We start from the raw sequence: 12,428 nt of genomic DNA, 5'->3' as shown, positions 1-12,428 counted from the left end.
TTTAGGTACAGATCTTCCTATGAGCGAGTGGTTGTATACAAATGCTAAATATGGAGCTATTTTAGCAGCATACTCTGAGAGGAACCTGACTGGTATACAATCTGGACCAGAGGCCTTACCTCTATTAAGTGATTTAAACTGCTTTGCTACACCGCGGATATCTACATCTATGTTTCTCATCTTGGCAGTTGTTCTTGATTGTAATTCAGAAATATTTACTTCGTCTTCTTTGGTAAAGGAGTTTCGGAAAATCGTGTTTAATAACTCTGCTTTAGTGGCACTGTCATCAGTGGCTTCGCCGTTGTAAGGTACTGATTGCATCTTGTCACTTGCCGCTACGAAAGGCCTATTCCCCCCTTCACATACCAGTGACAAAGGAGGAGGAGGAGGAGGAGGAGGAGATTAGTGTTTAACGTCTCGTCGACAACGAGGTCATTATAGACGGAGCCAAGCTCGGATTAGGGCATAATCACAATAAGAAAAAGAGAAGCTTTGTCCAGAAACAGAAAACGTCATAGGTATAATTAGCCACAAGATAAACAAATGTGTAAAATGACCCTGTTCTTTTTTTCAGATCGCCTGCACAGATAATCGGTGCACACACTAAGGCTGTGCTTGTAAGAGGTGAGGAGTGCCATACTGAGGGTTCTTAGACTGCACGAAGCTGCCAGGTTTCCACCTCTGCCAGATTCTCCCTCGCACAACACTCACATTGCTGCGACTGAAGTGCCTGCCTCATGGATGGCTAAGTTGGAACAAGGCGATTGGTGACTGTGATACTGTACGCACTGCTGTGAGTACAGAAACCTACTGTACGTCTACAGTTAAGTCGTCAGTATCTGCCTGGTCAAGTGTCATTTAAATAATCAGTTTCCTCTATAGCCAGCGCGTAAGCTGAAATGTTGGCATTGTGGAGGCCGCGTAAGTGCGAATCAGAGGCAACCATGGTAAAAATACGGCGGTAATAAGGTGCCGTATAACGTTAGTCTTACCGACTGATCTGCTCCTCAGACGACGTAGTGTATTTATTGTCGTTTTACACTTTTTAGTAGTGAGTGTAACGTTGTAGTTTTGCCAGACCTGTTTGCAGACGAACCGACTGAGGAATCTGACCCGTGTCTGGAACTCGAAGAACTATAGGTCTAATTTCAAACTGCAAATCTCTGGCAAGTGTTAACTTACGCTACATCTGTACTCTGCAAATCTCTGTGAGGTGCATGGCAGAGGGCATCTTCCGTTGTACTACGAATCAGTGTTTATTTCCGTTCAATTGAGCATAGAATGCAGTAAAAATGTCTCCTCAAAAGTCTCTCAGCACTCCATAATTTGTGTAATCTTGTGTTAACAGTCCGTATGGCGACGATATTTAGGAGGCTGCAGTATATTTCGAAATTCGTCAGTTATTTTCTTCACACTCTTCCGTGGGTCAAACAAGCTGGTAATAACTCATGCTGTTCTTGTTTGTGTACGTTCAGTATCACCTGTTAATCTTATTTCGTACCTGTCCGACCTATGACGTCTGACACGAGTGTTTTGCAAGTTGTCTCTCCTGCAGACTGACTGCATGTTTGCAGTATCCTGCGACGCAGGACTAGCCGATCGGTCTCAGGCGCTGCAGTCGTGGACTGTGCGGCTGGTCCCGGCGGAGGTTCGAGTCCTCCCTCGGACATGGGTGTGTGTGTTTGTCCTTAGGATAGTTTAGGTTAAGTAGTGTGTAAGCTTAGGGACTGATGACCTTAGCAGTTAAGTCCCATAAGATTTCACACACATTTGAACCTTTTTTTTTTTTTTTTGCCGTATCCTGACAATGAGAGAAAATCCACCAACTACTTCACCTATGATCGAGCCCATGTGAACATTCTACTGAGTATACCCACTGAATGCTATATGCAGGTATTTGTATAAGGTTACTGATTCTAATTACAGCTCATTGATATTGTAGTCATAGTATCTACTAAGTTTTGTGTTATGTGAAGTGCACTATTTCAAATTTCTGAAGATTTAAAGGAAGTAGCCAGTCTTTCCGCCACTTTGAAGTCTTATGAAGACCAGCCTGAAAGTCAGTGCGGCTTTTTGTCAGATACAATTTCATTATAGACAACTGCATCATCTGCAAACATTCTGAGGGTACTATTAACATTGTGTTACAGGTAATTCATGTACAACACGAACAGCGACACATTCCTGTGGGGTACACCTGAAGTTACTTTTACATCTCGCTGAGTCTCCTTCCAAGACAGCATGCTGTGTCCTCCCCACTAAGAAAACCTATGCAGTCATAAAATTCTTTTCATATTCTATACAAGTACTGAAGATTTCCTGTGTGCTGCCAAATACAAGACTAAGGTGTGAGACTGGTCCCTTCTGTTCTGGCACTCGGAGAAGCCTATCCGCTATTGTAGTGCACGGTAATGGATGGTGGCTCCTCTAATGAACGCACTGATGCCTACAAGAGTTGACTCTGCGGTAGGTGGTTCTCCCAAATCTGTATTCTGACGGTGCACCACTGACACGGTTTCAGCTGAAAAGCTCAGCGTTTGCACGAATTGGGAAATTGGTAGTGCTGCACGCGGAGAGCACACGATCAGGCCGTGATGGAACGCGTCGATATCGTGTCACGACGTCTGACAGTGCATCGATACTTGCGTCACGTGACTCGTTGGACTATACGCCGTGACGTCAGCAGCACTCGTCCTCCAGCACAACACTTCCCTGTAACTCACGATGTAGGCTAAAGCTGCCGCATGAGTGCCTGCGTCCAGATTCTTTTTGCACTACGGCTGCAGACTAGACGTGGATACGTCCTTTATCGTTTGAGTTATTGAGGATCATACCGATTTCTAAGCTCGCCGGTAAAATACCAGATCACCCTCTTAAAAGACCTCACCGTCCGCTCAAAGAACTGGCACAACTCGGTCAGGTGGCCAGCGCAGCGAAGTGACGTGCATGTGTCATACGTTTATCACACTGAGATGTGTTGACGTGGAGATGCGACAGAACGGCAGAAAGTAGGTGTCCTGTTTGTACACATTCAAGACGAGATGGTGAATGAATATGGTCGATTTGTTGGTGCATAAACGCAGTCTGTTCAACGTGTCCACGAAGAACCGTGAACCACTCGCAGGCGTGTGACACGCCGTAAGAACAGTGGTCGCAAAAAGATCCTAACGGTTATGGATCGGAGGCGAGTGCCCTGCCTTGCCAGTGACTTTGGGATTCAAACCTTAGAGGCATTGCCGCTGACAATGGATGCAGGTCTATGTCACCCCGTTTCTAAGCTAATATTGCGATGAATTGTGCAATCTCAGATTTTTCATGGAAGCCGTTGTATGTGCCAATGAAAATAACATAGAAAAGGTTGGAAGTACCATAAAAGTGTCCTTTCAGTTCATAAGACATCCAACAGATGTAGGAGAATAGATGCTGTATCGGCAGGGCAACAGTGTACGCTGAATGTGCCACGCTCTTAAAGGCAGTGACTGTTGTTACCAATGTCTGCTGTGATCTGCTACCAGTGCCTTGATCCCATCTCGAAAATGAGTTTCCTCCTACCATCGTAATACTTTGAATATTGCGTATTTGTTTTTATACTGTTTATTGTACATATTTAATGGCATGCATTCAAATAACTCCCGTTACCAGAAGACGCACGCTACACATGATCAGTCCTCTGAGAGCAGAAGGCAAGCTAGCGTGCATTACACAGTGCCTAATGGTTCAGAAGGACGCGTGCAAGAATGTACTACAATATTCTCAGATATTTTTGGAATTTCTTGAAGACGGCTATACAATCTTCAAGAGAAACTTAAGAAAGAGGAAACCAAGTACAACGACTGTAGAGGACACATTGCAAGGTTTCATACCCATAAAGATGTTCACCAATGAAGACGTGATAAAATCAAAGCACACATTAATAGTTTTCCCATAGAAGAAAGTCACTACTGCAGCAGAAAGCCAAGTAAAGAATACTTCGACCCGGACTTAAAAATAAGCCCCAACTTTCACTGTCAAGCAAACTCAGTGAAGAGAGAAAGAGGTTAGCAAGCTGGACTCGCATTCGGGAGGACGACGGTTCAAACCCGTGTCCGGCCATCCTGATTGAGGTTTCCCGTGATTTCCCTAAACAGCTTCAGGCAAATGCCGGGATTGATCCTTTGAAAGGGAACGGCCGAATTCCTCACCCTTCCTTCCCTAATCCGATGGTACCGATGACCTCGCTCTCTCGTCCTCTTCCCCAAATTAATCAACCAAGGACCTACTTCTAGGATTCCGTTTCTTGGCATAATACAAACATCAAAAGAAGTTTTGCATCACCTCGGTACCGAGAGTTCCGGAACCTGTACAGAAAACTCGAATAGAGATCAACATAAACATCATTTCTGCCCTTTTTATTGTGCATGGAAACCACACATTGCATTTTGTACCATCATACAGCGAGACCTTCAGAGGGTGTGGTCCAGATTTCTGTACACATCGGTACCTCTAATAGCCAGTAGCACATCCTCTTGCATTGATGCATGCCTGTATTCGGCGTGGCATACTATCCACAGGTTCATCTAGGCACTGTCGGTCCAGATTGTCCCACTCCTCAACGGCGATTCGGCGTAGATCCCTCAGAGCTGTTGGTGAGTCACGTCGTCCACAAACAGCCTTTTTCAATCTATGCCAGGCATGTTCGATAGAGTTCGTGACTACAGAAGATGCTGGCCACTCTAGTCGAGCGATGTCGTTATCCTGAAGGAAGTCATTCACAAGATGTGCACGATGGGGGCGCGAATTGTCGTCCACGAAAACGACTGTCTCGCCAATATGCTGCCGATATGGCTGCACTATCGCTCAGAGGATGGCATTCACGTACCGTACAGTCGTTACGGCACCTTCCATGACCACCAGCGGACTACGTCGACCCCACATAATGCCACCCCCGAATAGCAGGGAACCTCCACCTTGCTTCACACGCTGGACGATGTGTCTAAGGCGTTCGGCCTGACCGGGTTGCCTCCAAACACGTCTCCGACGATTTTCTGGTTGAAGGCACATGCGACACTCATCGGTGAAAGGAACGTGATGCCAATCTTGAGCGGTCCATTCGGCAGGTTGCTGGGCCTATCTGTTCGCGATGCATGGTGTCGTGATTGCAAAGATGGACCTTGGCATGGACGTCGGGAGTCAAGTTGTGCTTCATACAACCTACTGCGCAGAATTTGAGTCGCAACACGACGTCCTGTGGCTGCTCGAAAAGCATTATTCAACACGGTGGCGTTGCTGTCAGGGTTCCTCCGAGCCATAATCCGTAGGTAGAGGTCATCTACTGCAGTTGTAGCGGCCTGAGCGAGGCATCGACAGTTGCTGGTTCAAATGGCTCTGAGCATTATGGGACTTAACAGCTGAGGTCATCAGTGCCCTAGAACTTAGAACTACTTAAACCTAACTAACCTAAGGACATCACACACATCCACGCCCGAGGAATGATTCGAACCTGCGACCGCAGCGGTCGCGCGGTTCCAGACTGTAGCGCCTAGAACCGCTCGGCCACTCCGGCCGGCTGTCAGATAAACATGGACACAAAAACGCATACCTTGAGAGCCTGTGAGATATTCTTGATTTTCAATATTGTGAAACAGATCTCTGCTACTGCAAGCTCTTTGCTTTCCATATTTTGGGAAGTGGTAGTATGGACTAAAAACAAGAAAAAAATGTCCAGTAAACATTTGCTCTAAAACACATACCTTAAGAATTATGAGCATTTGTTCATTAGAATAGTTGTGTTCCAAAGTACCGAAGATGAACAGGTGCTCATAGCCGTTAAGGTATGCATTTTAATGCACATGTTTACCGGAATTTTTTGTCTTTTTTTGATCCATACTACCACCGGCGGGTGTGGCCAAGCGGTTCTAGGCGCTTCAGTCTAGAACCGCGTGACCACTAACGTCGCAGGTTCGAATCCTGCCTCGGGCATGGATGTGTGTGATGTCTTCAGGTTAGTTAGTTTTAAGTAGTTCTAAGTCTAGGGGAATGATGACCTTAGATGTTATGTCCCATAGTGCTCAGAGACATTTAAACCATTTTCCATACTACCACTTCTCAAAATAGGGAAAGCAAAGAGCTTGTAGAAGAAGAAATTTGTTTCACAATATTGAAAATCAAGGATATGTCATAGGCTCTTAAGGTATGCGTTTTAGAGCCCATGTTTACTTAGCATTTGTGCTTCTGTTCTCGTGTACTTTCAGCCGTGCAAGTTTGCGCCATCCTTTTGTATATGCCTGTATATGCCATCGAATGACTTTGTTATGTCAGTGTAAATCAACGTGTGCCTTCAGTGCATTCGGCGAATCTTAGAGTTATCAACATCGCACATTGAGAGTGTCTAGATGTCGCGGTGAAGAACACGGTCGCCACTAAAATTCGCGTGCGGCGTATACTGAACTGCCTTCCCACAGTCAACTGAATCACGTCGGAGACTCAAGTTTAACCTTGATTCTGCCTTATCCTGAGAGAGCGTTCGCACCGGCGGCGCATTGTGGCGTGGGAGCGGCGTGCGGCAAACGCTGCCGCCGCTTTTACTCCTGCCCATTCTGCTCGCTGCTTTTGTCCACAGTACGGATTCACGAAGGAGGCCGCGCGACGCTGAAAAGGCCTGCCTTCCCTGAGATCAGCGCCGCATCGGTGTTAAACCTTTCAAACGCCGCCGTAAGTAACAGGGCGTGTGCTGAGGCCTTGTTAGCGTAATGAGGTCTTAATATACCTCGACACTTTCCGTCATACTCCTTTGTCCACTTTTGCTTTCTCTCCGTTTCCTGTTTCATCAGCTTGCGGCAACATCGACAGCGAACACGTGGAACATAAAGGCGGTTTTAGTAACGAAAAGATCCTCGCTTTGTCTTGTTGACGTGACAAAATTCATCTGGCAAAATCGAGGGAGTTTAGACCCACCGTTTGTACAATCATGTCAACAGGTTCTCGCGGACCACGTGGTTTCTCTGTTTTGTTTTACGAGTAATTATAAAGTTATGGCTGTCACCTCAAAAAATTAAAAGTTACGTAATCAGTTATTCCTTTGTTCGCACGCACATCCCTGCAGCCCTGGTAGGAGTAGCATATAAAAACATGGCCAGTAACTGCGCAGAAGGCGCAGTAGTAACTTTGTGCCAACATAAGAATTCTGTATTTATAACTATGTAAACTGTGGGGTCACTGCCGACTAGTCACTTATAAGGTGCCTAAAGGATGCTGCGTTCTCGGAATGCTATACAACAATTCAATCAAATAACACAGTTTTACTGTATTTCTATTAAGCAGATTGACGAAACTTTGAATTTACAACGGCGTCGCAAGCGATGGCGACAAGCAAGCAATCAAAGTCCTTTGCTGTAAACAAAGTCCATGTAAGCAATTGATATGGACCAGACGTCACCGCTATCTTAGTGCTCTCCTAGTACTGTCCCAGTACTGTCCAGCCGAGGCTGGCAGGAGCGGCGCTTGTATTCTCTTCGGTTAGAGGGCGCTCCTGTCGTTGTGCGGTCCTTGTCAGAGGGCTATTGGCTTACGTCGTCTCACCGTTTTCTTTGTTCTTGAAATCTTCGTCTTCGTGGCGGCGGCTTGTCGATACAGCGGAACATAAATTATACATTAGTGACAGTTATGCATAGAATAAATCTGGTACAAACTTCAACGTGACGAAATAAATCTCGGCTGAACAGCCTGGTATGAGTGTACATAGGACACAATATTTCGGCAATCGACCACGTTACCATCAACAGGTACGCTGATGTACTGACCTGCGGTGAGTCGGCGCCATGTATATATAGGACAATCCCCCTCCCGCTCCTCCCTCAGGCGCTTCCTATGAGTCGGTGCGGTGCACGCCCCGCGCGTGGTCCAGGTACAGCTTCCGTTCTCCCGCCGTCTGGGCGCTGCGTCCTAGGTCTTCTCGTTCAGGAGGGTCTGCCGGCACCGCTATCGTTATTCTTCCCTCCTCCCCCGAAGTCGGTACACTCTGGGAAATATACTTTTTCATCTTAATCTGGGTGATCGCGGGTTCCCACGCCTTGCTAGGGATGTAACCGCTGTCACGATTTAGTTGTGGCTCCCTTACTCTGATCTCTATGGCTTCTTTGATGGCCCAGTCCCAGTATTTGGAAGTCTGTGTCAGGACTTTGGTTTGGTCATAATCCATGCTCCTACAGGCAATGCTCAGCGATTGCCGACTTACTGGGCTGTTGCAGACTAGTGTGCCGTTGATGTTCTCGGCATCGGTCCTCAACGGTATGAGTGGTCTGCCCTATGTATACAATACCGCAATGGCAAGGTATGTGATAAACCCCTGATTTACGTAGACCAAGGTTGTCCTTGACACTACTAAGAATGCTCTTGGTTTTGCTTGGACGACGTAAGATGGTGTTTACGTAAAGATGGTGTTTATGTAAAATGCGTCCAATTTTTCCGGATAAGGCCTCACAAAACGGTTACAAGGCAGGGCAAATTCTGAAGGCTCTACTTCCCACACCTGCAGCACCGGCGGAAACTGAGGATGAACCTCAGGAGGAGTCGGCCTTGGCTATTATTCAGTTTCGTGGGGCCTTATCCGGAAAAATTGGACGCATTTTACGTAAACACCAAGTAAAAACCTCAATCCCCCCACCCCCACCCCCATTATCATCCTCTTATCTCCTGAAATGGTTCTCAGAAACTGCTTCGACTTTCCTTGGATGGCGAGACCATTGCGTGGCATCTTTTTCGGAACGACCACGAGGTGATTTTCGAGGGTGACTGTTCCTGAACAGCCGAAATGCAGACTTCTACAACCAATGTATCCGTCAAGTCAACCATTGTTGAGATAAATGTGTCCCATTGTGAATGTGTAGAAATGGATTTCACTTTAGCACCTCGATTTTATCGAGGTGATAATTACAACGTCATGACCACCGCTCGTTCAAAGCCCACTCCACAAAAAGAATAGCTCTTTGAAACAGTGGGAAAACAGTCACCTAACTGCATTTCTGATAGGGGTCATGCTTGGGCAAAGACTATGTACTATTTACACATTTTATATTCTACATAATGCCAAAATGTAAAGTTCTTTTAGAACCAAATGACAAAGAGACTGTTGGTTGCTACAGTGTTTCACGCTTTACTTTCAGGAAAGAGACCCAGATGACTTTTTCGTTTTTCTATGCCAGTGGACAAGCCATTCCTTTGTAGAAGTCTGAATTCTGTTCAGGAAAATCGCACTGGGGAGAAGAGATCCTCAGTGACGAATATCTGGGAGGGCATTTACCTGATAACCGTAGAAAACCTCTCGTGAACGTTTGTCATAGCTGGGTGATTACAATAACTTTTAAGTTAATATGGGAACAACGGCGTCCCAGCCAAAAATCTCTAAATATGAATGAGTATGTATCTGTGTATGTATGTGTGTGAGTGTTTGTGTGTGTAGTTCTCTTGCCAAATGCATTATTGTCTGTAACAGTTTATTTTCAATAACATGCGTAAAGATTGGTTGCAGAACAAATTTTGTTTCAAATCGGAAGTCATTACTTCTTGATGAAATAGAACTTCTGGTTCCTCATTACTATAAAAGATTTGCATAATTATATTACTTGGACCAACAGCAGATATAATTAAAATAATTCAGTTTAGGACAAACTGTTCCTTTGTGCACGGAACACGTCCATAATGTACATATGTATATTCCACCAGCTATCAGTGTATGAAAGGTCATAAATAATAATTTCAGATGTAATTATTCCATACACTTGTCTAAAACACGCCTCCGGCTCCGGAGTTGAGCGGTATGCATTGTTGTTGACACGCGAGTCCCTGTGTGTCGACAATGTACCACGCACAGAAATGAGTGTACATTTGAAGCACCTTGTTTCTGTGGGTTTCCAGATTTTTAGGTTAGTTCAAGACGTGCTGTTCCCAAAATACACGGTTAATGGAGCGACGAAATTGGGAGTGAGGCGTCGGGTTGTGATAACTGCAAAAGGTTAGTCAAAAATCGTTTGAAAAAGTGGCTTCAATTACCTGAAAGCCGATAGCCGAAACTGGAAAAGCCGAGTTCAGAAATGAAGTTGTGATTTAGGAACTTTCATACACTTCTTCCACATTCGAGGAGTGCCACTACATTTTATCAGGTACATACCAAAAACGTGATGTAACATTGCTGCTTTCCGAAGAAATGGATGCCGGAATCAGGCAGTCCGGTGAACGAGGCAGATAATTTTAAATTTAGAAATGAAGTCAAAATCAACTCCAGTGTATACAATGATTTTAAAATAAATTTTGTGTTTGCCTTGGTGAATTCTGTACTTGTTTCTAAACATATTTATTTATTTACTTTTCTTTCATACTAAGAACTTTTTTGCTACTTTCATTGCTTCATCACTTTTATTTACTATTCTTTCAGTTCAAACTTTTACCTGTACCTTTACTTTTAACATGCTTCGCCAACACCATATTTATAGGGCCTAGGCACTAGCGGAATGCAGCAAACAAAATCTCCTGGCTACGACAGGGTGCTCCCAAGCGGCACCTGTGGCGTTGTTTGTGCAATTCAGAACACAGGAGAGAAAACCACTCACCCAGCGGCCTCTGCGTCGGCGGGTTCTGCCTTGGCCTTCTCCTTGGCAGCCACGGCCGACACTTTGTACGACGACATCTGCAACACACGAGCACAGCAACGTTCACGTCAGCCTTTCACATTACCAGCCGACTACTATGAGGTCTCTGTTTAGCCTTATCGGTTCTGTTAGTCGTCCCAAATTCGTAGGTTTGGGAATTTTATATAGAATAATATGCGGATTATTGGACGATATAAAATGGAATGAACACACATGATATTACTACCTCCTCAAAGAGATAATTTAAATGGTTCAAATGGCACTGAGCACTATGGGACTTAACATCTGAGGTCATCAGTCCCCCAGAACTACTTAAATCTTCACACACATCCATGCCCGAGGCAGGATTCGAACCTGTAACCGTAGCAGTCGCGCGGTTCCGGACTGAAGCGCCTAGAACCGCTCGGCCACCGCGGCAGGCAGGTAATTTGTAAAATGTTGTTATTCTTTCTTTTTATAATGTGTCTCTGTCGTTCCCTTTATAAACTGTTCGGCTTATTGTTGCAAAGATTATTGACTGTACAGGACACTGTAAATTAGAAACATATGAGGCCTCTGTTCTGGTTTTTGCTATGGTTCACAATTGTATCTTAGGAAGTTCTGACGCACTCGCAAAATTAAGAGTGATGATGAGCTGACGTCGGAAAAGTTCGTGGAACAAAGATACCGTGGTAGCATGAACTTTATGGAAAAAAAGGAGAAATTTTTTCTCGCTGTTTATTTTATTCGTATATTTACCTATTTCAAATGACTGTCGGAAATGGCTCATACACCCAAATAAAAGTTTCAGACACGTCAGACAAAATTAAATTGTAGTCAGTTTATACATAGGTCATGAGCATACTGAAATTTTTAAAATTAAACTCTGTGCACCCTGTTACTACAAATGCAAAGACATCGGACGTTGTCTCATTCAGAATTAAGCTTATCCATAAACTAATAAACTAAAGAGCCGAGCAGGAAAAAGTAAAAGAAATTGTATACTTTATCACTAAGTACCCCTTTTACAAATTCTAATGAAACAATAAATATGTTAATAGATTTTATAGCTGTGAAAAGTAATCAACAATTATAAGGGCTTCGTATAATGTTTTAGCCCTTTGTTTCCCACATTTTATTCACTCCAGTAAAGAATACAAGATTTCATTTTCAGCTCTACTACAAACGCAATTCGGAGAGTGTATTAAATTTGACAGACTTTTCGTTTTCTTGATCCCCAGGTTGGTTCAAAAACCTTCATCAAAACCCTTCATACGATATCAAAACACTAAACTTTCAACACGAATGAAAATAGAAACTTGGAGTCAGTTTTAATTTACGCATCAAAACTGAAAGCCGAGCGTTCATTCACTTCTCAGTATGCTTCAAATACGGAAACACAAGGCGTTTTGGGTTTCCGTATTTCAACAGGATGGAGGACTGGCACCCACATTTAACAGCATTGCATGACAACGGGTGCCACAGCGTGCCAGGGACGTGCACCATTGACGACCAACGTCGCATGATTTCGCTTTTGAAAATAAAAAACTTTGGAGTCATATGCATAAGTTAAATTCTACTTCAAGTTAATTTTTCTTCCAATGATAAATTAGATATCAGTACAGTAAAGTTTTCGAATCATTACTGTGAGTGCCTCTTGCAAGGTTACCGTTTGGTGTCTGATAAGTACACCCTTACTCACTGCTGGTGCCGCATTCTTAACAACTGCCCAAACTGGTAAGGCAATGCGAGCGTTAGTTGTTATTCCAATTTTTAATTTCGTAAACTTTTTTTTTTAAGTCGCCCGAGATGGCCGAGTGGTTCTAG

The 12,428-nt window shown here is 44.3% G+C and overlaps 1 protein-coding gene across 1 annotated transcript in view; it reads right to left on the bottom strand.

Moving 5' to 3' along the window:
- LOC126418758 (vesicular glutamate transporter 2-like) overlaps positions 1 to 12,428 on the bottom strand; it is a 237,729-nt gene that overhangs the window by 116,411 nt on the left and 108,890 nt on the right. Inside the window, exon 2 of the mRNA XM_050085683.1 lies at positions 10,584 to 10,660. Within this exon, the coding sequence (XP_049941640.1) occupies positions 10,584 to 10,660 (77 nt within the window). The remainder of the gene's footprint in view (positions 1 to 10,583; positions 10,661 to 12,428) is intronic.

This window comes from Schistocerca serialis, chromosome 9 (assembly GCF_023864345.2).
Source record: "Schistocerca serialis cubense isolate TAMUIC-IGC-003099 chromosome 9, iqSchSeri2.2, whole genome shotgun sequence".
NCBI classification, from domain to species: domain Eukaryota; kingdom Metazoa; phylum Arthropoda; class Insecta; order Orthoptera; family Acrididae; genus Schistocerca; species Schistocerca serialis.
This window is presented reverse-complemented; position numbering and strand designations above follow the sequence as displayed.